At 34.7% G+C, this 26,176-nt stretch overlaps 2 protein-coding genes, 1 non-coding gene and 2 pseudogenes across 3 annotated transcripts; 2 read left to right on the top strand and 3 right to left on the bottom strand.

Moving 5' to 3' along the window:
• Window positions 1-7,728: 7,728 nt before the first annotated feature.
• LOC120122257 lies at window positions 7,729-11,474 on the bottom strand (annotated as a pseudogene).
• Window positions 11,475-16,112: 4,638 nt separating this feature from the next.
• On the bottom strand, window positions 16,113-17,749 carry LOC120122126 (protein PHYTOCHROME KINASE SUBSTRATE 3-like). The gene has a single exon (XM_039141359.1). It carries the CDS (start codon window positions 17,668-17,670, stop codon window positions 16,591-16,593), a length of 1,080 nt encoding a protein of 359 aa, XP_038997290.1. The 5' UTR covers window positions 17,671-17,749; the 3' UTR covers window positions 16,113-16,590.
• Window positions 17,750-18,800: 1,051 nt separating this feature from the next.
• On the top strand, window positions 18,801-21,141 carry LOC120122068 (annotated as a pseudogene).
• Window positions 21,142-21,876: 735 nt separating this feature from the next.
• On the bottom strand, window positions 21,877-24,652 carry LOC120122213 (pentatricopeptide repeat-containing protein At1g74600, chloroplastic-like). Its single transcript, XM_039141411.1, is given in 2 exon segments — window positions 21,877-24,557; window positions 24,559-24,652. Coding segments are annotated over 2 exon segments (2,688 nt in total). The 5' UTR covers window positions 24,643-24,652; the 3' UTR covers window positions 21,877-21,953.
• Window positions 24,653-24,757: 105 nt separating this feature from the next.
• TRNAL-CAG lies at window positions 24,758-24,838 on the top strand. The gene has a single exon. It is a non-coding gene; the product is annotated as a tRNA-Leu (tRNA).
• Window positions 24,839-26,176: the final 1,338 nt, after the last annotated feature.

Raw genomic sequence — 26,176 nt, forward strand, 5'->3', positions numbered from 1 at the left:
AGTAGATTGTTCGTGGTTGTATGGTCAATATAAGCATGTATTATTGATAACAACTGCACAATATGAGAGACAATAGAGGCTTGGGATTTCTTTTTACCAATCTACGTCAATTTGTCGTTTGAGAATATGGAGTTTGCTTGATATCCATCGAGGAACGAGTATTTTGGCGACAATTGAACGACCAGGAAGTCATTGGATACCTCTGCATACATATCCCACTTTTTTATCCACTATATTGGTAAGAACAATACGATAAGTTTAATAACGCCAGCATTCTAATGAGATAATAAGCATGGATAAGTTGTATTTATTTTTAATATGTGTGTATCCATGTATGTGTTTTTTTAATTGATGTTTAACATAATATATATTATGAAACATGATACAAACTACGTCAACCAAATTTTGATAAGAGGTTGAAGAATTTAAAGGTGGTTTATGGTGAGTGTGTTTAGAACTGGGCTTTTAAGGATTTCACGAGAAAAATGTTCACAAGCATATGATGGTGGTCGATGATACAAACACATGACAATAAGCCTTGCTAAGGCCATTAATTCAGTACTAAAAGGTACATGTCATCTCCCAATAACGAGTGTGGTGAAAGAGATGTGCTTTAGGTTGGTTAAGGTTTGGTCTGATAAAGGGAGGAAGATTGAGTGTCTCATAAAGAGAGGTCAAACTTGAGATCCTACAATGGTGGAAGTAGTGTAAACAAACGAGCGATTGACAACCTCAATGCATTTTTATAACTTTGACCGAATTGGTCATACTTTTTTGTGTCATGTATATGTCGCAATGAAATAGAAGGTCAAACATTTAGAGTTGATTTACGACACAGATAGAATGACTTTAACCCCCTCAGACTGATGCGGATAGCCCGATCCGATCTGGAGTGTCACATTAGGGCCACCGGAGCGACCCACCGTAAAAATAACGGAAAATTTAAAACTTTTCTTAAAACTTGTAAAATCAAAAAATTATTTATGAGTACAAAATAAATATTATTAGTATTCGAAATAAACCAGATTTTCAGACTCATATATAAAACAAAAATACAATTACATGCCTCCTAATCACATTTACCATACTCTGCAAGAAACGCCGGAATAACTCCCTTATTGATATCGATAGCTGCACTGGTACAATTCTTTTATCCTGCAATGGTGAGTAATAGAGTGAGCTTCGGAAAGCTCAGTAATACAAAACTACCAAATGATGCTACATGACATACAAAATAAATGGAAAGCCATATAATTTTCTTATTGAATCAGACGTATACCCGTTACGGAATAATCTGGGGTTCTATTAGTAATTCATCAAACTGAGGCCATGAAGATCACAGTTCATAGGAAGCATTCAAAGTATGACATTTTCAGGAGATCGAATAGGATGTCTAGTGTGTTCCAATCAAAACCCGTGAAAATATATAAATCTTTTAAAACCATAGTTGAACCTCCAACCAAACTCCATTATGCAGTTCCCCTAAACTGCATCCATAGGGCTTACCCTCAGCAAAAGGGAAGCCAACCTAAGGATATACCTTGGGGCCTATGGGCCTACTCAAGGATATCCTTAGATCCATAGGGTTACCTTAAGCACACATCAAAAGGGAACCAACCTAAGGATATACCTTGGGTCTACCCGAAGGTATCCTTAGATCCGTACCATAATCCATTATGCAGTTCCCCAGAACTGCATCCGTAGGGCTTGCCCTCAGCACACAACAAAAGGGGAGCCAACCTAAGGATATGCTTTGGGGCTTGCCCAAAGGTATCCTTAGATCCGTAGGGTTACCTTAAGCACACATCAAAGGAAACCAACCTAAGGATATGCCTTGGGGCCTACCCAAGGGTATCCTTAAGTCCGTAAAGTCTTACCAGCTGGATCAAAGCTGTGTGACTCATACTTCAAAATCATATCCACATAAAAATCCAGTAGAAATCAGTTTAGCCGTAAATCATAATACCTGGATCGTGATCCAGTAATATGCCATATCCGTGATATTGAAATAAATCATATAATCAATTTCCACATGTACACCATAAGTAGTCAAATGATTAACCCAATGGAGTACCTTGGTGCCTGAGAGCCTACCCAAGGATCCCCTTAGGTCCGTAAGAAATTTATAGCTTGATCAGAGCTGTACCTTCAATCTACCCATATAATATCCCAATAAAACAGTTTGAGTAAAACCTTTGAAACATAAAGCCATAGTTCATAAACCAGTAGTTCCCATGATTCCATAAATCAGAAACAATTCCATATTCTTCAATGAAAACCATAATCGTAGATCACTTACCATGTTGCCATGGTTCATAAACTAGAAAATCAATACTTGTGTTAAAACTCAATTCAAAACATATAAAACTATCATGTAGTATATATGGAACACACTAGAGGATCCAAGTATTTCTCAGTGGCATTTTGTAGTTATTAGAATAGATAACATGAAGCTTGTGCAATTTGATCGGATTACATGAACGAGGTTATATTGGAGAGAATCAATTACTAACCGATCTAATCGGACACTTAAAGTTGATAATGTAGAATCTCACTATGTTTTCATGTGCATCAGGAAAGTGTTCAAGAATGGCCGAAGTGATTTGAGTTGGTAAAGAAGAATTGAAGATTCAAGATATTTACCATTTATATTAATCGATCGAATTATCAATCAACTCCTATAACTGATGCTTGTCGACTGCTCTATTCATTGTCCTTCTATAGTATTAACTCTTTAATACCAAAATGCATATACATAGATCATCTCCAGAATCATCGCTGAATATATCCTCCAATAGTCTCTATTTCATTTCTATGTTTCAACGATATCAAGAAATGCTGACTTATTTAATTCGTGGTTCATTTCCATAAGGATAATACATTATGCAAGTTCATTAGCGTTCTCAGACTCATCCAAATCACTTAATTAATCCTCAGTCATAGAGATTACTTAATTCCTTTAGTAGTCAATTTATCTCGGTTACTTCAGAATTTTCAAAGTAATTCAGACGTTTTGAAATTTCGGATACATATAATACTTTCGTTCAGTTCAATATGGTCTTCGTGGTTGATTTGTCTAACAAATATCCACTTCTTAGTACCAAATGCGCTGTAGAGTTGAGCTGAGCTAAGTACTTACAGAATTATCATCGATCCAAACTTGAGAAGACGAACACGCATTCAAGTGATATTTATTCCATTCATGTACTGACATGGCATTAAAGTTGGTCGACCGACTTAAACTATGTTCCATAACTTAAAAAAAACAATGCAACATCCAGGTTTATATGGATTCCTTAATGAATCCAATTCATTTACTTATCCTTGGTCATAAGGGTATTTTTGACATTTTTATGCTCAATGTTCTTCCATTCATTTCAAAGGTTGATGATATCTATTCATTCCTGGCTTTGTGATATTCTTTAATCATTTCCATTACAAGGGTATTTTGGTCATCTTACAGATCCAGTGTATTCCAATCATTTCCTTCCATCTGATCTTATCATTTAATTCAAACGTATCATCTTTTCTAGTCATTTCGAACAATTCTGACAAAATAACACCCTTGATAATTTATTTTTTTGGTATTTACTCATAACTCAGAGATTTCCAGGTTAAAAGTCTTTTCAGACATTACTAACGAATTATTAGGAATTTTCCATACAAAAGTAGGATCTCAACCATTAAATCAATAATTTATCGGTTTAAGTACAAATTCTCAGGTTACCTTCTCGTTCAGAGTCAACTTGGACTATTTTTACCTCTCAAGGGCATTTTAGTAATTTCTTAACCAGATAATTTCGGTATTAACTCTTAACAAAAATAATTATACTTTAGAGATCCAATGGTTAATTGATTTCCCGAACATTCTTTGATCTTGAAATGATTCTTTAACCGACTTATATTATCTTGCACAAACCCTCTTGGGTTTAAAAATCGGTTATCCATATTTCCTAAGCAAAACTAACATTTCTTATGCACATATGAAATTTTATCGAATCAATATATCTTTTCAGAGTTATCAACCAACTTCCAGGGACAATTCTTGTCATCCTACAACATAAGGGTAATTTCGTAATTTTACCCTACCCGAGTATTCTCATAATTTTCCATCCAAGTACCTTTGATGATATAAAATATAAGTTACAAATTCAGGGCTGATTTCTTTATCACTAATCACAAACTTGTAATTTAATTCTAACAATTCCTCAATCTCTTATATTAGTCATTCGATCCGTATTCAGTTATAGAATTTCTACCACATTCATATCGAGTGTATAAATTATTCAACTTCACAAAAGTGATCATCTTATTCATGCATTTACCAATATCAACATGTTCCATAAAACATAAAGAGGTAGTAAAGTATTACCTCGATTTCCGTGTAATACTGATCGACCATTAAATTCCATTCAAACGTCCTTGATCTTGAAACCATCTTCCAATATTTTCTCGGATCCATATCAACATAAATTATATAAAAAATGGAGCTTAATTCTAAAAAACGGATCGAATCGGATGATAAATCAGTTAAAACCAACTTACCAATTCTAGTCAACTGTGGTCAACGGCGGTCAACGGTCGACTATTTTACACAAATATCACCCTAACAGAAATTAATTACCAAATTAGCCACATTCTGTAAATATTTACTAAACTAACACCCGAATTTTACATAAATAGCACCCAAACATAAATTAACGGTCTCACCCCTCCACGCGCCGACGACGACGGAGAAACGGAGAACACCGGTGGACTCGGAACGATGCAAGGAACACGATGGTGAGGGAGGTGTCGTAAACAGGCGGCCGGAACGTCGTGAATCGAAGAAAAACCAACTGAAATCGAGTTATTACCGACGATACTTCCGACTGAAATTAACGACGAACGGCGACGATTCACGACGAAATGTTTGAGGGGTTTTGTTCCTCGGTCGACAACAAACACGATGGCGGTTTCGGTTCATCGATCGGAGGTCGGACGACGAGTATATCAGAGTTGAAAAGAGGGTTGAGAAGAAGAAGAAAACTGGGAAATATGCGCATAAAACATACGGGAATGGGTTTATAATTCATTCCAAAAGAAAAATGGGTAAACTATGAGTTTAGCCACTGAACTTACTGTACTTCTTAAAATGGTCTGCCAACTTTACGATTTTATAATTTAATCCTCAATTTTCTTCCAAAATGCCAATTAAATTTACCACTTTATAATTTCTTAAATTTAGCCCTTAAATTGGGGTGTTACAATGACTGTGGTCGTTTTCAATCTTGGAGATATTCTTGTGCCCATGCAGTCGCCGCATGTATGTATGTTGGTATAAGCGCGTACACTTATATTGATGAGTGCTTTCACCTTCATGTTATAAATGATATTAAATGTCTATAACTATGCGTTCGGATAGATCCCAAATGAATTATATTGGTCGAAAAAGGCTCATGATTAATGGCTTATGCCACGGAAGACATTAGAGAAGTCGTCTAGAATGTGATCAGGCATCTCCATGGTGACAAGGTTCATTGAAAAAAATGAAAATTTTCATAGATTTTCGTCGAGGAAGATGATGGGTAGTTGACATTCCCATGCATCCATTTAAAAAAGAAAAAAGAAAAAAGAAAATGAAGAAATTTCAGTTCTGAGTTTGCAAAAAATGATTACTTATGTGTGTGTATATATATATATAGTTAGAACATACTCATACTATATAAAATTAATAAGTTTTAAACTAATTTATACTCATTAAATTTAAATAAATAAATGACTTAGATTTCATTAAAATTTACAAATAATAAATAAATATTTTGTAAAACATTTTTTTCTTTTTAAAATTAGAGTTTAAAATTTAAGCTTTGATATTTAGAGGTTAAGGTTTGTGGTTTAGGGTTGAGATTTTAGGTTGGGGTTTAAGATTTGAGATTGAGATAAAAAAATATTATTTTACTGTGAGTTAAAAGATATTTATTTATGAGTTATAAATTTTAATTAAACCTAAACCATTCACACACACCACACACACAAGTATTTAAGTATAATTTTGAAGTACTAAAACAAAACAAAAGTGATGGTTTAAATACTAAGCTTGTAGTTTACCCTATTTTCTTAGGGTTTGTTTGGTTATACTTTCATAAAGAACTTATAGCTAAAATGTATGTTTTGACAGTAAAATCAATGCTAAATATGTAAAGAAAAATAATAAAAAATTACGGTGAAAATTATGGTTTCAAACTAACCGCAAAAGCTAGGATTTCTAGCCTTTTTATTGTCAACTTTGCGTTTGGAAGTAAATTATAAGGAAGTAAATTATAATTTTAATCTTACTAATGCATGGGCTTCGCTCAATTATATATTTATATTTTTTTAATAATTTAATACTAACATCCTTAAAAAATAATTTATTACTTTTAATAATTTATTTTAATTATTTAAAAATAAATAAAATTCATGATTTATATATTAAAATATTAATAGTGAGTTATATAAAATATATTTTTATTTGTATTTTTATATTTTTATTATATTTCAATTGATATATTTATATAATAATATATATAATTTTTAAAATTTGTTATAGTTTAAATTGATATGATTTATATATAAGTGTAAATATAACTTAAATGTCATATTTTTAATTCACAACATAATGTATGATATTTTATCTTTTGAAATTCACTTTTTAACAATAATCTCGAAGAGTTAAATTTTAAATTATGCTTTTGTAAAATACTTTTAAAAGTTCATTTCTACCACACTTTTAAATGTCACTTGCCCTTAATACATTCAATTCAATTGTAAATAGTCCTTTGGTTTTAGTTTTATCTATTTTTAATCATTAATTTTTTTTAAAAAAAAGTTATGTTTTAATTATTTTTATTTATCAATTAATTATATTTCAATAATTGAGTCATTAATTCTAGTTAGTTTGATGATATAAAAAGTTAGTAAATAACGTTGATATTTAATTTAATCCTTGAACTTTAGATAAATACAAATTTAACCATTAAAATTTAAATAAAATATCAATATAATCCTTAAATCCAATCAAAATCAGATCTCCTATCAACAATCATAGCTCACCATTACAGTCGATCACTACTGGATGTCATTGGACCTTAAAATGTTTAGTTCACTCATTTTCGACATCATTAACACAAATCAGATGTTCATTTCATAAAACAAAATGCCATGAAATTCACAAATCTTGCTTAGAATCACACGAGTTTCTTTAAAATTAAATCTCGATCAACTTAGCCCAAGAATAACTAACCAATTTCGAAGCCAAACATGAATATCAAGTTCAATTTTCTTGATAAGCAAGCATAAACCAGCCTAATTGAATCTGAATCAAGCATCAAAATTTGAATTGAATTTCTTAGAACTTGAGCTCGACTAACCTTACTAATGACTTCCATGACTCGTCATCTTCTCTAAAGATATCAGTTTCAGATGATCAGACATTTTCAATTCGTCCATTGAATGGAGACATACTAATGAACAGTGATGCATTTCTTAGGTAAATCTCTAATGGTTCTAATTTCACTTACCACATAGATCCATCAAATAATCTTCAAATTTTGGGGCTTGCGAGTAAAGGCATAGTTTTGGATCAAAGCACATAAAGCTTATAATCTTTTTGGACACGACACAAAAAAATAATAATAAATTGATCACACAAATACATATAAAGCAAACTATAGATTATAGACCAGCCAGCTAGCATGCCGAATCAGTTCATGTCACCATGGGGGAGGAAACCTGAAAAACATACAAAATGATTAAAAAAGGTAAAAGACAGATCGAACCAAAAAGAAAAAAGGAAAAGAGTCGTACCTATTTTGTGGCAACAATGCCAGTTGCTTATCCAGCAGAGAAAGCTACCTTAACGATGGTTATCCTCCCCATTACCTTAGCAACTTTACATAAGTTCTTGATTGCAAAGCAAGCAACTAGTATATAACTAGAGGCCAGATGTTACTTCAGTTATCATCTTCGTTGAAAAATAAATCAAAAATGTTAAAATAAAGACCACAAAACCAACAGCATCCCATTATCATGAAAAGAAAACATCCTAGAACAAATGGGTACAGGAAACATAAGCAATAAGTTTTTGAAAGAAATAATAGGGGGGGGGGGAGAGAGATGAAATACCTCTTCATCACCATCAAAATCATCTTCATCAGCATCCTGCATTAAGTTACTAAAAAATTAATAAGGGAAGCAAAAGATGATCTTTAAGTAAATGGTATGAAACAAAACCAGGGGAAGTTACAGTGTTAAAATATGCGATGGGATTGGGCCATAAATCCTCCTTGATAATCTCCGCTACCTGTAGTTTTATCAAGTGAATGCTTAGACCAGCTCTTTACCCAAATAAGAAAAAAAAAATGGACAAACTACATACATGCAGCACATGCATATAGAGTTTACCTCATCATGAATCTCATCCATGTCATCTTTCTGCTGAGCATCAGTAAACCAGGTAAAGAAGCTGCATTCATGTGTAATAATTTTAGTACAATATTATAGATGATTTGCAAGTGACTAAGTGAAAGAAGATATATCAAATACAAGACGATGGCATAAGTGGATCCAAACTTCACAGAACAGCAAATTCTTAGCATGCTAGAAGTTAACAAGAAACTAAAATTAATGTATAAATACATACATTTAGTCATTAATTGTAATAAATTTCAATAAATAAAACTTTACTATACAATATGTAATGCATGTGTAATCTTAATTTGTCTGCACTAAAAAAGGAAACTCGAGCTGCCAAGGTTTGGCTCTATATAACTAAAAATAAAAGATGACTTGTGAAAAAACTAACCCTAAGTTTGGATTGTACAAAATCAAGGGAAAGTAAGGGGAAATAAGATCTTTTCCCTTGTCTGGATAATTTCTTTTATATAAACAAGGGAAAGGAAAGAGTGTTGAATATCCCTTGTTTTCCCTTGAAATTCTCAGTTCTTAATTACCCCAATTTGGGAAAAGGCTGGGGAAAGGAAGAGAATATTTTAAAAGACCCGTGAAATATTCGTTTTACCCTTAACCTTTTACATCAATTATTTTATAAAAAGGGTAAAATTGGAAAAACATCATTAAAATAATTCCTTTTCTTTCCACTGTTTATCCAACCAAAATTTGTAAAAATTCTTTAACTTTCCTTTCCCTTACGAATTTTAACTATCCAAACAAAAATTACATAGATTATTTACTTTCCTCAACTTTCCTTTTTTTCCCTTTATTTTCCTTTACAATTATTTATCTAGTGTATAATATTCTAATAAGATGCTAGGCTGAAGTTCAATAAATTTATTGAGAAAATAAAAAATGAAGTCACTGCATTTCACAACAGAGAAACTAAGCCCAGGTTTTATGCGACTTAAGTCCTCAGACTGAGGAAACATTTATTGATGGATAATTGGATATGATAAACAAACCTTTCTTCAGCAAACTACCGCTTGTTTCCTTTCTTCTCATGATCAACTCCATTTGGCAAGCCCTTACATTTAAAAAACTAATGTAGCATATAATAACCAAGGGAAACAAATAACAAGAAGATGAGTAGACATGATAAGAGAAGAAACCCTCACCATGCCTTCTTTCCACTTGATTTTGGTGGCAATAATCTAGATTCCTTCATCAAGGAAGGTAAAGGTCTTTGTAAGCTTCGTATCTTCAAAGTATGGATTGGAATCGAAGTTCTGAAAAGGCATAATAACAGTTGCCAAAAAATCATGATGACTGATTAAACCATGATTAAATGTTTCTTATACCAGACATTTAATGCAATAAAAAGAAATCAAGTGCAACTTCAGTTTCTTACAGAATTAAGATAAGAAAAGGAAAATAAATGAACTTACAAACGTAATGGAGTAGCCAGATTTCAGATCTTTAAAATCCTCCACTTCGAGTGAGCTAATATACTTGAATATCTATCAAGAAACAAAAGGTTGAAAATAAGAAGAATGAATAAATAAGAAAACAATTAACTAGAATATATCAGGCAAATCCAGAACACCTCTTAATAAATGAATAAATAAATAAATGGAGCCAAAAATAAATTTTGCAAAGTAATATAACTATATAAGTGCAGAACCAGTTTCAGTTTTGGAAAGAAGTGATATTAAACCTTCTGATCCTCTTCATTCAAAAGTTCACCAAGAGCAGGATGACTCAAGAACTGTACATAAAGAATACAAGTCAACCAAAACCCTTCTCCTCATCATGGAGACAGCTTTAAAGAAAAAATATATAAATTTATAGGAAAGATTGGAACCGCTTACAGCTGTTAACCAGAAATCAGTAATTGACTTAATCTTCTCATTCCGCTTATCATAAATCGGCTTGCGTATTTCATTGTACTTCTGCTCCACTTCCAAAACTTTCTCAGTCGCCTCCTCATTGATCTACAAAATACCAAAAAGAAACAATAAAAGTTTAAAAATAGAAACACCATGAATAACCATTTACCACCTATAAATAAGCTCAAAGAAAACATATCCAACTTAAATCAACTCTGCAATAAGACATAAGATCCTAAAGTAACCACCTAAAACAATGTGTTGAACGACTCTTTACATCATGTAGAAGAGAACAATTAAGAGACTAAAGCTTTTTGCAATGATGCGATGCAGAACATAAAAATGACTACGAAAGCTGATCAGGTACAGAAATTAACAATCCAGTTTTACCACACAACCCCACCCCCGGTGGCAATAAGACACAAACGTAAAGGAACTCCCCCACCGTATCTAAGCAAGGGGGGCACTTAACACATAAAAGAGAATAATCAAGGGACTCGAGCTTCCTAAAAAAATGCAGAACATAAAAACGACATAGGAAGACCGGATACAGAAATTAACAATCCCATTAACGCCTTCTCCGCAATAAGACATGATACCCAAAAGTGACCTATCAAAACTCGTGTTTAAGACAGCAAGTGGACACTTAAACTCGTAGAAGGAAACAATTAAGGTCGTCCATATAATTCAGACAGATCCAACATACAAAGTTGATCAGGTACGGTAATTACTAATCAAAGAAACAAAATTATAAACATTAATTTCATTGACGCAAAATTGTTATTACAGAAAATTCAATACTCACACACTTAAATCATCCCAGATAAACACGAGAAAATCCAAAATTTCCCTGCAGCATTCCTCAAAATTTCTCATAAACCATATACAAAGAGCGAAAAAACATGAACGGATATATAACTGAAAGTGAAATGAGAATGAGAAAATTGGACCTTCTCGAGCTCGTCTTGGATCTCTTGAAGCTTCTCGATGGAAAGAATGAGGTCTCCGTCGATTTGTTCAAATTTCTCTTCTTCTCCCTTCTCTGCTACTTTCATCTTCTTTCCTTTGTCTGCCACCATTTTGTTTTCTTTCTTACAGCCAAACGATGAAAAATCAAACCCTAACCTAAATAATTGCCTATTTCTCTCTGTTTTTTTCTAAAACCCTAATATTATTTCCCTCTCCTTGGATAGCAACGAGTGAGAACAGTGCGAGAGCGAGAGGACAAAATGCTAGGGTTTTGGGAGTTTATATCTGCTCCGTTAGGAAATATTTTAAGATACATGATAGATCAATAGGAGTCTGACAGCTGGAACAAAATGGCATTATTGTCATTTGTTGGACGAAATTTAGGGGCAGTATAGAAAATTCGATGATAGATTCTCCATACTTTGTCTCTTGATGTTTAGATTATAACGGAATCTTCACATCTTCGGGCAAAGCTTAAGGCCTGTTTAACTTCTGAAAATTATTTTTGGATTCAAAATATTTTTTAGGTTATAAGTAATATTAAACATAATTTTTTTTAAAAATAATTTGTGTTTGAAATTTGATTTTAAATTCAAACGTATATGTTTAATTTTTATTTGTTATGATATTTTCTATGTATTTTATAATTTATAAAATTATAATTTTATGTTAAGTTATGATGATTGCTTTTTGTATTATCATCAATACATTATTCATAAGGAATAAATATCGAATATATTTAAATTTATAGGTGAAGAATAATATATATATATATATATATATATATATTTAGTAAATGAGAGAAATAATTACTGACCTAATATGCGAGTTTGTCTGCATGAAGCTTGTTTTCCATTAGCTGAATGGCCTCCTTATTGTCTAGTTCCATGAATCCCCAGTTCCCATGCCATTTTCATTCCTATATATGCGCCCCAAAGTTCAGCTTCAAGTACCGAACATATGCCGATGTATTTATGGAATCCCAAGATCCATTCCCCCTCATGGTTTCTTGAGTATTCACCACATTTTGAACTGTCGTCTGAGGGATTACAGCTGGCATCTGTGTTTATCCTATGCCATCCTAGTAATGGTCGAGTACATGTGTGTTTCCTGATAGTGTTACATTACTGTTTTTAACTATTTATCTAAATTGTTTTAGATTTCTAATGATATTGAATATTTTTACGACACGATACCTGATTTTCTAAATATTGTTTATATGATATTTGATTTACTGTATATTTATGATATGATATATGGTTATTGTATTTCTGTGTCTAGTTTATGAGTATGAAATATTTTCATATTTTAATGGATTAAAATATCGTTTTAATTCGAATACATACATGTTTATTACTGTCATTGGGAGAATTATTGGAGGAAGCATATTAGGCCTAGTCTATGACTTGTAAGACCTTACCGCAAGCTCCCCTACTTTGTACACATGGTAAGTCCTTACCGTAGGTTCTTATGGTATATGTATAAGGCCCTTACTGGGTGTGCAAGTGGGTGTATGATTCTAGGGAACTTACACATTCTGTTGATCAGACGGGGGTATTGTTCATATTTTTAAAATATGTTTGATGAACTATTTTTTTACTGAAGTATTTTATCTGATGTTTTTATACAGAGAAAATAACCTCAGTGACCAAAAATCTCAGATAATATACGATTTTGACCAACTTTTTTTGGATTTGCGAAAATAACTAACAAAATCGCAATGCGATCTCTAATTCGCATTGCGATCTCCACTATCGCAAATTCACGTTGCATTTCGCGTTGCGATTTTTCATTTCGCGTTGCGATTTTCCAGTTCGCGTTGCAATAGTTGAAAATCGCGTTGCGATTTTCCATTTCGCGTTGCGATTTTCCATTTCGCGTGGCGATTTTCTATTTCGCGTTGCGATTTTTCATTTCGCGTTGCGATAGTCTACAGTTGTCGTTGCGATTTTCCAAATTCGTTGCGAAAATTCGTTGCGATAGTTTAAAAAAAATATTTTATTTCTCTAAAAAGATAGTATCCGCGCGGACGTGTCGAAGACACGTATTACCACGACCACGACCACGAGACGGCGGCGGCGGCTGAGCGCGAGAGTCCCCCTTGTTCTCTATCACTCAACAAGGAAGTGAAAAAGCCAAGCCTTAAATACTATTCCTAATAGTGTTTCCAATACTATGTGGGATTTGAGCATTACCAACACTTGTTCTCAATACTATGTGGGATTGAGCCTTAAATAGTGATATTATTTTTGAATGTTTTGCTTAAAATTGCAATAATCGCGATTGATTGTAGATTGACTTTTAATTATGACATATTTAATCGTATAATACTAATGCAATTGGTTGCTAATTCAATTGTTTTAAGGTGCATGATTGTTAATTGTTTCCTGAATAATCACATTGTATTGGAAACAAGTGTTGGTAATGCTCAATCCACATAGTATTGGAAACACTATTGGGAATGGTATTTAAGGCTTGACTTTCTCACTTCCTTGTTGAGTAATAGAGAACAAGGGGGACTCTCGCGCGCCGCCGCCGCCGTCCGTCCGTCTCGGGCCGGGCCGGGCCGGGCCGGCCGGGTCGTGGTCGTGGTCGTGGTCGTGGTCGTGGTCGTGGTCATACGTGTCTTCGACACGTCCGCGCGGATACTATCTTTTTAGAGAAAATTCTTAAGAAACAAAATCGTTTTTTTAACTATCACAACGAATTTGGAAAATCGCAACGACAACTGTAGACTATCGCAACAACAACTGTAGACTATCGCATTGCGATTTTGTTGGTCATTTTCGCAAATCCAAAAAAAGTTGGTCAAAATCGTATATTATCTAGGATTTTTGGTCACTGAGGTTATTTTCTCTTTTATTCACCGTAAGGAGCACACTGAGCTTTTTTAGCTCATTTTGTAAATTTTAACCTTTTCAGATAGTAGCAGACCGTAAACTAACAGACTTGGCATCATGAGGACCAACTACTCCTATTTTTGTACCATTGTATATCTCTATATGTCTTTTTGTTATACTTTGGTGACACGTGTTTTACTACTGTTTTGATATATCTGTATTATCAATATTTTGTTTTGTAAATGTTTTATAGTTTTCTGATTTATGCATATATATGTTTATCGTATGAATTTTTCTTATGACTAATTTCATATTATACTATTATATGAATTTTAACGTTGTTTTAAATATGAAAAGAATTTCTAAATACGATATAAAACCGCCTAGATTTGATCATAACGTCCAGGCCGGGTCTAGGGGGTTATACAAATATAAAATAGAATTTGATTAACTCAAAATTTAAAACTTGAGTTATAAAATAAGATTCATTAACTTAAATAATTTAAAAACTTTTTAATTCGATTCGATCGAATGCTCGCCCTCAACCTCATAAATCTTTTTTTGTCTTTTGGGTTCAAGACATTTAGTAACTATACGGAGTGGGCCGTTGATCTGTCTTGTAATGTTGTGCTTCTCCGACAGTATCTTTATCTGCGTTATCTTCTTCTCAGTTTATGCTGATGTTAGAACTAGATAACAACAGTGACATGTGTCTTAACTCATATCCTCTCTTTGTTGTTTATTTAAATGGTTGAAGCAGTGTAGAACTTGAAGTATCCGATCAATTAAATTAAAAAATTATTTGATTTAATTTTTACATATAAAAATTTTATTAATAATTAGAAACCTGTTAAATTAAAAGAATTATTTTTTATTCTTACTAAACAGAGGATAGAATTATAACTAGAAAACCCATTAAATTAATAAATAAGTGGATATGGTTTTTTCCTTAAGTCTAAACCAACAATGGTTGCACTATTCTAAACCAACACTGCTTAAGATAATGTTGATATTTTAAGATTGGATGTGATGGACAACCCCTCCTCCCCTCTAATTTAATGTGCATTTATAGTGCAACATTCTCACTTCATAATCTCATCATGAGCTCGAGTTGATCACTTGTTAATAGATATAAATTCATATAAAATTAAATAGTGAGAAATATTATTTCAAGAAGACAAATAACATATTTTAAAATTAATTTCATCGAATATCGGGTATCAAAAGAGATCAAAGTATTAGCCATTCGAACTTTTAAATAGATTTTCGTCGACTTTAAGTGAGTTTCGTGGAAAATCAATCTTAAGATAAGAAAGAGAAGTAAAATGTGAATGATTCGGTCTCTATCTTACCGCAAAAGATGATTGACGATAGGAAGAGATTGGCTATCGATGTTGACCAGAGTGTCAAAAATGATGTTTAAAATCGATACACATTTAAAGTTTAGTGTCTAGAATGATATTGTTTTAAGCATCAATAGTTGCACCAAAAAATATTGTTTTATTCATATCACCACACCATTTGAATTTTAATGGCCTAGTGACATAATTGAAATTAAAACTAAAGTTCAATACTATAGTCGGAGAAATTGAAATTTCAGTAATATGTATATATATATATCATAAACATGTCATTGTGGACAATATTCTTGGTTGTTTTGATCATTAAATTTGAAAGCACCATTGAAGCTTGCAGCTTTCCATTGATCCCACAAAATGGACAAGTAGAAAGAGACAGTTTGGTGATGATATAGCCACATTTTTCTATCTTGTGGCGACTTTTCATCCTATTGTTTGCAAAGCAATGTTTGAAAACAACTAGACATTAAGTGCAAAAAGCAATTGTCAAAAATTCCAAAGCTTAATCTGCTAGGAAATGGTTCAATAATTTCTTTAATATTTTCGGTTGATAGCATACACATATCTTATTGACGTAGTTGTTCTAATCTAAATCCTTAAAAAATATTTTTTTATTACAATGTTACAACATGAAATGGTGGGACTTGGGTTTTTTTTGCAACATAAAATAAATGCCCACTTTCTCCAATGGTTGTGTCCTCTTGCTTTTGGATCTTTGAGTTCCGAAATGGAGGAATCAAATGTCAATGCAAAAAGCTCGATGTTTTGATAGGCTCTTGGAAGGGAGGGAAATGATAAAGCTTCCCAAAACATGAATGTCCCCATGGTTGAAAATCAAGATAACAACAACAGAAACTTGAAGTGATTGGACAAAATGTTGTCTACTTGCCTAGCAAAATTCAGATTCTCCTCTTATGTAGTTATGTTCCCATGCTGTTGTGCATTTTTGTGACACGACAATATATGGACCATTGTCGTTCAACTTTCCGGCGAGACACAATCAGTGCTTCAAAAGGCTCATATACATGCAAAATGAGGAATTACAGAATTAAAAAGGAAACCTTTTGTTCATATAGAAAAGATTCTTCACCTAGCTTTGATTCATCCATTGTGAAAGTTTTCTCACGGAAACAGTTTATTAAGATCTATGGTGTTCGGACTCTTCATTTTTTCCTTTTTTGTGTATGCTGTTTCGACGACCATGGCTGATTTGTGACTCTTGCACCCCAATATCCCTCCCGATCGGCTTCTTTGTGCCTCTTTGGTGGTGTTGGCCACTCTACTGGCTGTTTTCGATTCCATTTTGTCATAATCCGAAACAGACGGGCAGTCCTTTGCTCCGGCCGTGACGACGCTCCATTTGACACTGGTCTCACTCGGCGCATACGGTGTCATGCAGCTAGACTTGCCGATGGATTCTAGACCATCGCCATATATGTTATCGATCTCGAAGAGATCTGAACTACAATTACTCTCGATATCATCGTTCGTCCGACTGTTTCTCGAAACAGACGGGGCGTTCGGGATGGCATCCCAAGTTAACATCGAGAGTTTCCTCTCGAGGTTCTTGGTTACGTCCCCTTTCTTCATCGCGGTGGATCCGAACACTTCGAGCGATTTCCTTGGATCATCTAACTGTGTTTCGAGTTTCGGAAAACACGCTTCTCTGTTCGATCGAACACTCGTCTGATCGAACACATCCGGTTGAATCAATTTCTTTCTCACTTCTTTAGCATGAACCCTTCCACGATCAACGTTAATTTGATCGACGAGAACCGACTTCCCATTGGAACAAGCCCCGGTGCAGCTAAGATTAGAGAAAAAGCTCCTTCCATCAACCTTTTTTTCCTTGTTCACGGATCCATCCCTCATGAAACTTCGTAACAGAACACTCTGGCTACTCCAACTCGCTTCGGAACTCGCACTCGATGTCCCGGGCCGACACCGTGTACCCATCTGATGCTGCCGAGCATCGTTGTCGTCGTCTATGTCGCCGAGTTTAGTATTGAAGTATTTTTCAGCTCCCAAGACACCGATTTCACCCGCCCGGCTCTTATTTCCTCGTAATGGTCCAATGGCAACCTGAGGATGCTTAATCCCAGGCTCTACAAATTTATGCACAAAGATCTCTTCGGCGGTGCTAAGGTAAGAAGAAAAGGAGACCTCACCGGGACAGCTGTGTTTCTTCTTTTGGCCATCCATAATCTCAAATTTGGAGGAGATTTAAAGGTTTGGGCAGAGCTAGTAAAGATATCAGAGCAGAGGTACTGGTTACTTGGAACTTTTGTTGTTAATTCCAGAGAAGTGGAGATCACCTGGCTTCTTAAGAAGACTATATGCTGATGATCATGAGGTCCTACTCCTCAGGCTTTAATTAACAATTCATATTCCATCACTCTTTTTTAGGTAAACTCATGTTTAGTGCCTAAACTATTACTTTTATTCTGTTTCAGTACCCAAATTTTATTTTTTTAAATAATACCTAATATTTAGTTTAAGTTTTATTTTGGTATCATCCGTTAAAAATTTATCGGTGATGTTGACATGTCACCATAAAATAACACCACATCATCATTGAAAAAAATAAAAATATCACGCCAATAGTTCTGTTAATTTTTAACGACAAATACAAAATTGAAACATAAACTAAACTTTAGGCATGATTTTGAAAAAACAAAATTTATATAACAAATTGGAATAAAATAATAGTTTAGATACTAAACTCGTAGTTTGCCCTTTTTTTTTTAAATTAGGGAATATCATGAATGAAAAAAATTAAGATAAATATATAATATTATGTAAAAGAATTTAGGAAAATAAAGTGAGCAAACGTTAAAGTAATCTGTAGTTGTCAACGACTTTAACTTTTTCTTATATAATTTTGAGACTAAATTCCTCATATATTCATTTTAGTCCTTAAAGTAAACAAATATCTATAAATACGATAATCATGTTTGACCCTCAAGAATTTGACTTTGTTTCCAGTTGTTTTAAATTTGATTTCTTTATAGAGAATTTGTAATTTTATAAGTTAAAGTCGGTAACATTTTTAATTAGATTTATTTAATTTTATATTAGTATCTATCTGGGTTATTTTGTTCTGTTATAAAATAATTCTATACCCATTTGCTTATTTTACTTGTTTCAAATGTTATGCAATATTTTGCTCGAAGAAAATCCCCCCGTCTGCCAGTCGTTTAACTTTAAAGCCTTTCATTACTGAAAAGAGTTGATCAAATTCTGAATTTGGTTTTTCAAATTGCAAATTAATGATCATATCTTTTTTGTGCTATTTTTCTTGTTTTAGGATAATCCGAAGCTCTATCTGAGAAGAAGGGCTAAACACCTTCATATGTTAATTGGTTTAATGGGGTTGAATATGATTATACTGTGTTAGAATTTTCGTCTCGGAATGAGTCCTGCTTTGTTTCCTAAACATGTAGCTGCAGTTTTGAAATACCAAAGGGATCCACTCAAAGCGCTTCAAATGTTCAATGCGGTAAAGAAAGAAGATGGATTCAAGCACACGTTGCTAACCTATAAGTGCATGGTTGACAAGCTTGGGTTTCATGGGGAATTCGAGGCCATGGAGAAAGTACTGCTAGAGATGAGACTGAATGTCGATAACAGTCTCCTCGAAGGAGTTTATATTGGGTGCATGAAAAATTATGGACGCAAACAGAAAGTTCAAGAAGCTATTGATGTGTTTGAGAGGATGGATTTTTATAATTGCGAGCCGACGTTCCTATCTTATAATGCAATCATGAATGTTTTGGTTGAACACGGATATTTCGACCAGACACACAAGGTGTATATGAGAATGAGAGATAAAGGGATTGTTCCCGATGTGTACACTTTCACGATTAGGATAAAGTCGTTTTGTAGGACGAAGAGGCCTCGTGCTGCTTTGAGGCTTCTAAAAAACATGCCTATGCAAGGATGTGAGATAAATGCAGCGGCTTATTGTACCGTAGTAGGAGGGTTTTTCGAAGAGAACCATCACATTGAAGCATATGAGTTGTTTGATGAGATGCTTGACCTGGGAATTTCTCCAATTACCACTACATTTAATAAACTTTTACACATTCTCTGCAAGAATGGTAACGTTCGAGAGTGAAAAGCTGGTGAATAAGGTGAAAAAGAGGGGAATATCTCCAAATTTGTTTACAGTCAATATCTTTATCTCCAAGGGCTTTGCAGAAAAGGAGCTCTCAATGAGGCCATTAGTCTATTGAATGGTGTGGCTGAGGAAGGTATGAAACCGGATGTTGTTACATACAATACCTTAATATGTGGCTTGTGTAAGAGCGCCAAGGTTGCAGAAGCCAAAATATTTTTGCATAAAATGGTGAACGAAGGTCTGAAGCCGGATGGTTTTGCCTACAATGCTGTCATTGATGGATATTGCAAATTGGGCATGATACAAAATGCAGACAAGATTCTCAATGATGCAATTTTCAAGGGTTTTATTCCTGATGAGTTCACCTATTGTTCCTTAATTAACGGGTTATGCCGGGATGGTGAGACAAACAGTGCTTTGGCTGTATTTAACGAGGCTTTGGGGAAAGGATTAAAGCCTAATATTATTATGTATAACACTCTTATCAAAGGGTTGTCTTTGCAGGGACTATATTGCAAGCCTTGCAGCTGATGAATGAGATGTTGGGAAATGGTTGCAGTCCCAGTATATGGACTTACAATGTAGTTATAAATGGATTATGCAAGATGGGATGCGTCTCCGATGCTAATAATTTGTTGAATGATGCTATCGTGAAAGGCTACCTTCTTGATATTTTTACGTTTAGTACTTTGATTGATGGATACTGTGTAAGCAGTTGAAAGTGGATAATGCAGTTGAGATTCTAAATCAAATGTGGAACTATGGTGTTATTCCTGATGTGATCACATATAACTCTGTGCTGAATGGCCTCTGCAAAACTTCCAAGTCCGAAGATGTCATGGGAACTTTTAAAACCATGATGGAGAAAGGTGTAATGTATTCCCAATATAATCACCTACAATATACTTATTGAGAGCCTTTGTAAAGCTCGTAAACTTCCTTGAAGAAATAGAAAATAAGGGTCTTTCTCCTGATATTGTTAGTTTTGGCACGCTGATCCATGGATTTTGCAGTAATGGAGAGCTGGACGGAGCTTATCATCTGTTTAGAAAAATGGAACAAAGATACAAGGTTTGTCATACAATGGCAACATACAATATTATGATTAATGCCTTTTCTGAGAAGCTAAAGATTAATATGGCTGAAAAGCTTTTCCATGAAATGGGTGAAAATGGATGTTTCCCATACAGTTACACTTATCGTGTTATGGTTGATGGCTTCTGCAAAACAGGAAGAGTCATGATTTCCTTCTAGAAAAAGTTGAGAAAGGGTTCCTTCCATCTTCAACGACATTTGGACGGGTTATAAACTGTCTTTGAGTAGAGAATAAAAAGTTCATAAGGCAGTTCGTCTGATCCACCTGACGGTAAAAAAGGGCATAGTTCCTGAGATTGTGAACACCATTTTTGAGTCGGATAAGAAGGAAATTGCAGCTCCTAAGATGGTTGTAGAAGATTTGTTGAAAAGGGGTCATATAACTTATTATTGCATATGATCTTCTTCATGATGGAGTTAGAGATAAAAAGCTACTAAAGAAGCTTCAAAGTAGGTAGCATCATAAGATTTATACAAGGGGTTGTATATTGCTGATTTGAACCATAAATTTTATAAAATGTTTTTTTAACCATATTGAAGTAAACGATTACACTTTAAACAATATCTAGCCTTGAATTTGAACATAGAGGTTTGCTCCCCGCAACTTAGCATGTGCTGTTGCAGCTACTGCCTCATTTTCGAGTTGAAAAGTTAACCTTCATTTTGAACGATGAGAGTCTTTCTCCAATCTCCATGATGTGATCTGTCAACACACACAAAAATCAACTTTCGAAAGAATTGTGGACAGATGATGGCATGATAGAGATCAAGTCTATGTTACTTCGACTCTTTATTTTTCTTGAAATACTCATGTCAATGCATATTCAGACATAGATATATGATTCTCCAGAGACCCTTCTAATACATGCAAATCTTTATAAAAAAATTGAACATGCCTATGTTGGAAAAATACTCATAACCTACATTCACAGACATAAGATAAGTACGTATAAGATCGAGAGAACAATGAATAAAAATTATTCAAAGTAGAAAGTTGCCTTCCAAATATAATTGGCATACATTTGTAGCGTACGAGAAAGGGATGTTCCTTGTCCAGGAAAGCAAGCTCCAGTTTCTTGAGAATAAGTCAATTCCTGGGAAAGTGTGGAACTTCAGTTAAAATATCATGAAACATCCCAACAAAGAATAGAATGTGATCTGCATCAAAATTCAAGTAGAACTCCGACCGGGTTCCTTCCTCACCCCACTTCCCTCCGTCAGGCTTCTGATCTCTACAACTCCTTCCCACTGACCTATGTCAGCACAGATATTAGATAGAACTCCGACCGGTTTCCTTCCTCGCTCCACTTCCCTCCATCAGGCTTCTGATCTCTAGGACTCCTTCCCACTGACCTATGTCAGCACAGATATTAGATAAGGAAACATAAGCTCCAGCGTTACAAGGTTGTAACTCGATGAGCTTCTTTGCTGCCAACCTTCCGAGTTCAACATTTCTATGTACTTTACAAGCAGCAAGTAGAGTTCCCCAAATGAAGGCATCAGGTTCAGTAGGCATATTGTTTAAAAACTCTTCAGCCTCTCTCAGTTTCCCAGACCGACCAAGAATATCAACCATGCAGGCATGGTGTCGGTAATTAGGTTGAATTCCGTAGTCTTTGGCCATTGAGTTTAGATAGTAGTAACCTTCTTCAGTAAGCCCACTATGACTGCAGGCAGATAAAACCTTAACGAAAGTTATTGAGTCAGGGCTGATTCCTTCTTTCTTCATGAGCTCAAAGATTCTTAAGGCCTCTAAACCTTTTCCATGCTGAGCATAGCTTGATATAATAGCTGTCCAACCTACCAAATCAGGTTTATTGATCTCGTTGAATACATTTTCACAATCTTTAATGCTCCCACATTCAGAGTACATTGTAGCAAGTGAACTTCCAACAGAAACTTCTGAAACTAAGCCTACTTTTACGGCAAGTGAATGCAGTTGAGTCCCAATGCCTGATTCATCTGGAAATGCACAAGCCCTAAGGACAGGTGAAAGTATATATGAGTTTACTGCCAAATTAGACTTCATCATTGCACGAAAAAGCAACACTGCATCTTGAACTAAACCACTTTGGGCATACCCCGAAATCAAGGACGAGTACGATACAAGATCTTTTGGGACAAGCATGTCAAATACCTTTCTTGCTAATCGTAGTGCTCTGCATTTTGCGTATACAGTTATAAGTGTGCTACAAATAAGTGCTTCATTGCCGAGACCTGCACAGATTGCATACCCATGAATTTCCATGCCTTTTCGCAGAGAATAAAGAGACGAGCATGCAGAAAGAATTGCAGATAGAGTTATTTTATCAGGTCTGATGCCCTCAGATTTCATGTCTTTGAACATCTGAACAGCTTCTTCTGCATAACCATGTTCTGTAAACCCAGCAATCATTGAAGCCCATGAAATATTGTCATGGACAGGCATACTCTGAAATACCTTTAATGAGTCTTCTAAACTACCACATTTCGAGTACATTGTGAAAAGAGAAGTCTCCACAGAAAGATCGAAGATCAACCCGGTTTTAAGAGTGTAACAGTGCATCTGCCTCCCCAGTTTTATACATTCTATCACACTTATGACACTAGAAGTACAAGACTTATCTGGTCTTGCGCCGTCCTTTAACAGTCTCCTTAATAATTCAATTACTTGTTGAGAACTCTGTTTCTGAGCAAAAGAAGAAATCAACACAGCTAATGTATCTGCTGGAATCCTCATGCTTTCCATCTCTTTGTACACTATGTCAGCCATATTACTGAATCCTATTTTCGAATACATGTTGACCAAAGCAGCTTGTATTACTGAATGCATAAAAAATCCACTCTTTATAATCCACGAATGGATTTGCATAGCCTCTTCGATCATGTTTAGTTTAGCACAGGCAGAAATAACAGCAGTAGCTGTATAGCTGTTTATTTCCACATTTACGTCTCTCATTTCTTTAAAAAGTTCAAGGGCATTGACACAATCATCTGTCTGCACAAATCCAGAAATTATAGCAGTCCAAGAAGCAACATTTAGCATAGGCATCCATGAGAATGAATTCACAGCTTCACCCATGTCTCCACACTTGACATACAAGTCAATCAAGGCAGTTCCGACAAAGACATCTTCGGCGCCACATTTAACGATCCACCCGTGAACTTCTTTTCCGATCTCAACCTCATTAAGTGCAGCACAAGCTGTCAAAACACTCGAGAAGGTAAACCTGTTAGGCATCAAAAACCGCTTTCTCATTTGAACAAGAAGATCCAAAGCAACCCAATTTTCTTCGTTCTTAACAGCTGCAGATATAATAGCATTCCAACATACCACATTCTCACAAGTCGATACGTCATAAAACACCCTCAACGCATCCCGAAAGGCACGACATTTTGAAAATAAATCAATAATTCCAGTACGAACGTATCCATTCGAAAAGAACCCATTTTTCATCGTAACTGAATAAACCTGCTTGCCGAACGTAGTACTTTGCATAGCAACACAAGCCGAAAGCACCCTTCTATAACTAATCTCATCGGGTTCCGAACCCGACAGCCACATGTTTCGAAACCATAACCAAGAACTCTCAAACAACCTGTTGTAATTGAACCCATGGATCATAGTATTCCATGAAGTTACGGTTGGTTCGGGCATTTCACCAAACAGTTTGACAGCTTCTTCCATTGAACCACATTTGCAGTACCCATCAAGCAAAAGATTTATAACAGTGATATCGGATTGAAGTTTTGATGATCTGAGCAAATGGGCATGCAAAAGTTTGGGGCTTTTGATAGTAGAGAGTATTGATCTTCTGTCATCGATGAAAAGGCTAGAAGGATTAGAGAAAGTTGGATTTGTTTCATCATTTTCTACGCTGCAAATGGATGGGGGCTTCAATGGCAGCTGGAGTTGATATACATTTATAACAATTGTAAGAGATTTGGGTATGAACTCGTTTATGGACAAGAGAACGCATTTCAGAGGATGAATCTACATATATTCCTTCTTTGATCTTCTGAGACTATGGTTTAGGCAGGAAAATAGAAACATAAACGATATATAAATTATTACAGCAACACGCGCCATCAAAGGTCAAGATGGCCGAGTTGGTCTAAGGCGCCAGTTTCAGGTACTGGTCCGAAAGGGCATGGGTTCGAATCCCATTATTGACAATCTAGAATTTTTAGCCTATATTTTGTCCATAATTGAGTTTATTTCTTAACGTTAATCAAACCAAAATTAATTTTATCCATTTTTAAATTCCAAAGTAATTATTTATTTTAAAAAATCTTAAAAATAGAAATTTAACCCTAAAGAATCTAAATCTAAATTAATATTTTATTTAATTTAAAAAATTTAATATTTCAAAAATTTTTAATAAATCATGGGTGAGTAATATTTCATATTATTTAAATTTAAAATTAATAACTATTTTTTGTTATAATAGTTTTAACACATCATATCAAACTTCATCATATCAAACTTACACAAAGTAGATGGTAGGGATGGCATGGCAAACGGGCGGGTCGGGTGTGGATACCTCCTCCTCCATCCCCATACCCACTTAATATTTTTCAATCCACCACCCGCCCACTACCTATGATGGGTACAAATTTTCAAATCCACACCCTCCCACGCGGGTATATTTTTAAATCCATCCCCACACCCACTACCCACTAGCGACATACCCATCTAGACCCGCCTGACATCAAACTAATGGATGTTAGAGTTGGTTCCCAGACAGTTCGTGATGGGGTAACAGCGTATGCTTCAATTTGTCAGAGGAGTGGCTCTACGAATGTTATGGAGACAAATTGTAGGGAGCATGTAGTCGCAGAGCTGGATTGTTGAGTTGCTTTCGATGTTAATGCTCATAGTGCGCCTAATATGGGTTTGAGGGGCTAAAGAACATCGAAACTGCTACTTTTGATGTTAATGCTTATAGTACGGCTAATTTGTGTTTGTATGGGCAGCATGAGCTAAAGAACATGGAAAGTGACGTGGTTAGTGGGATTATGAGTTTAATCAAAGAGTCGAATATTTCCCTAATTAAAGACCAGATTAAAGACTAAATATCCTTAATATTTGGTTAAATTATATGTTATATATTATACAATATTAAAATTTATAAATTAGTCTCTAAAATTACACCTAAATTCATTATGGTCCAAAATTTAATAGATATTTAGTTGGGCGGGCGGATGTGGGGCGGGCGGATGCGGGGCGGGTAATGTCTCAAACCCATTACCCGCCCACCACCCACGACGGGTACCACTTTATAAATCCACACCCGCCCACTACCCGCTAAAATTATACCCATCCCCGCTTCAATTGGAGCGGATGCGGTGCGGAATCCACGAAACTGTACCCATTTGCCATCCCTAATAGATGGTTGAGGTGATTATAAAGAAGTATATGTTTATAAAATTCTTAATCATTAACAAATTCACAAACATATCTGTTGGAACTCAAGAATTCAAAGGAAAACAATATTATTTTTAACTATTGAA

This window comes from Hibiscus syriacus, unplaced genomic scaffold (assembly GCF_006381635.1).
Source record: "Hibiscus syriacus cultivar Baekdansim isolate YM2019G1 unplaced genomic scaffold, ASM638163v2 tig00110384_pilon, whole genome shotgun sequence".
Classification (NCBI taxonomy): Eukaryota; Viridiplantae; Streptophyta; class Magnoliopsida; order Malvales; family Malvaceae; genus Hibiscus; species Hibiscus syriacus.

Excerpts from the sequence above, each read along its gene's own strand:
- LOC120122126 (XM_039141359.1), bottom strand. The coding sequence starts at position 17,670 with ATGGATGGCCAAAAGAAGAAACACAGCTGTCCCGGTGAGGTCTCCTTT.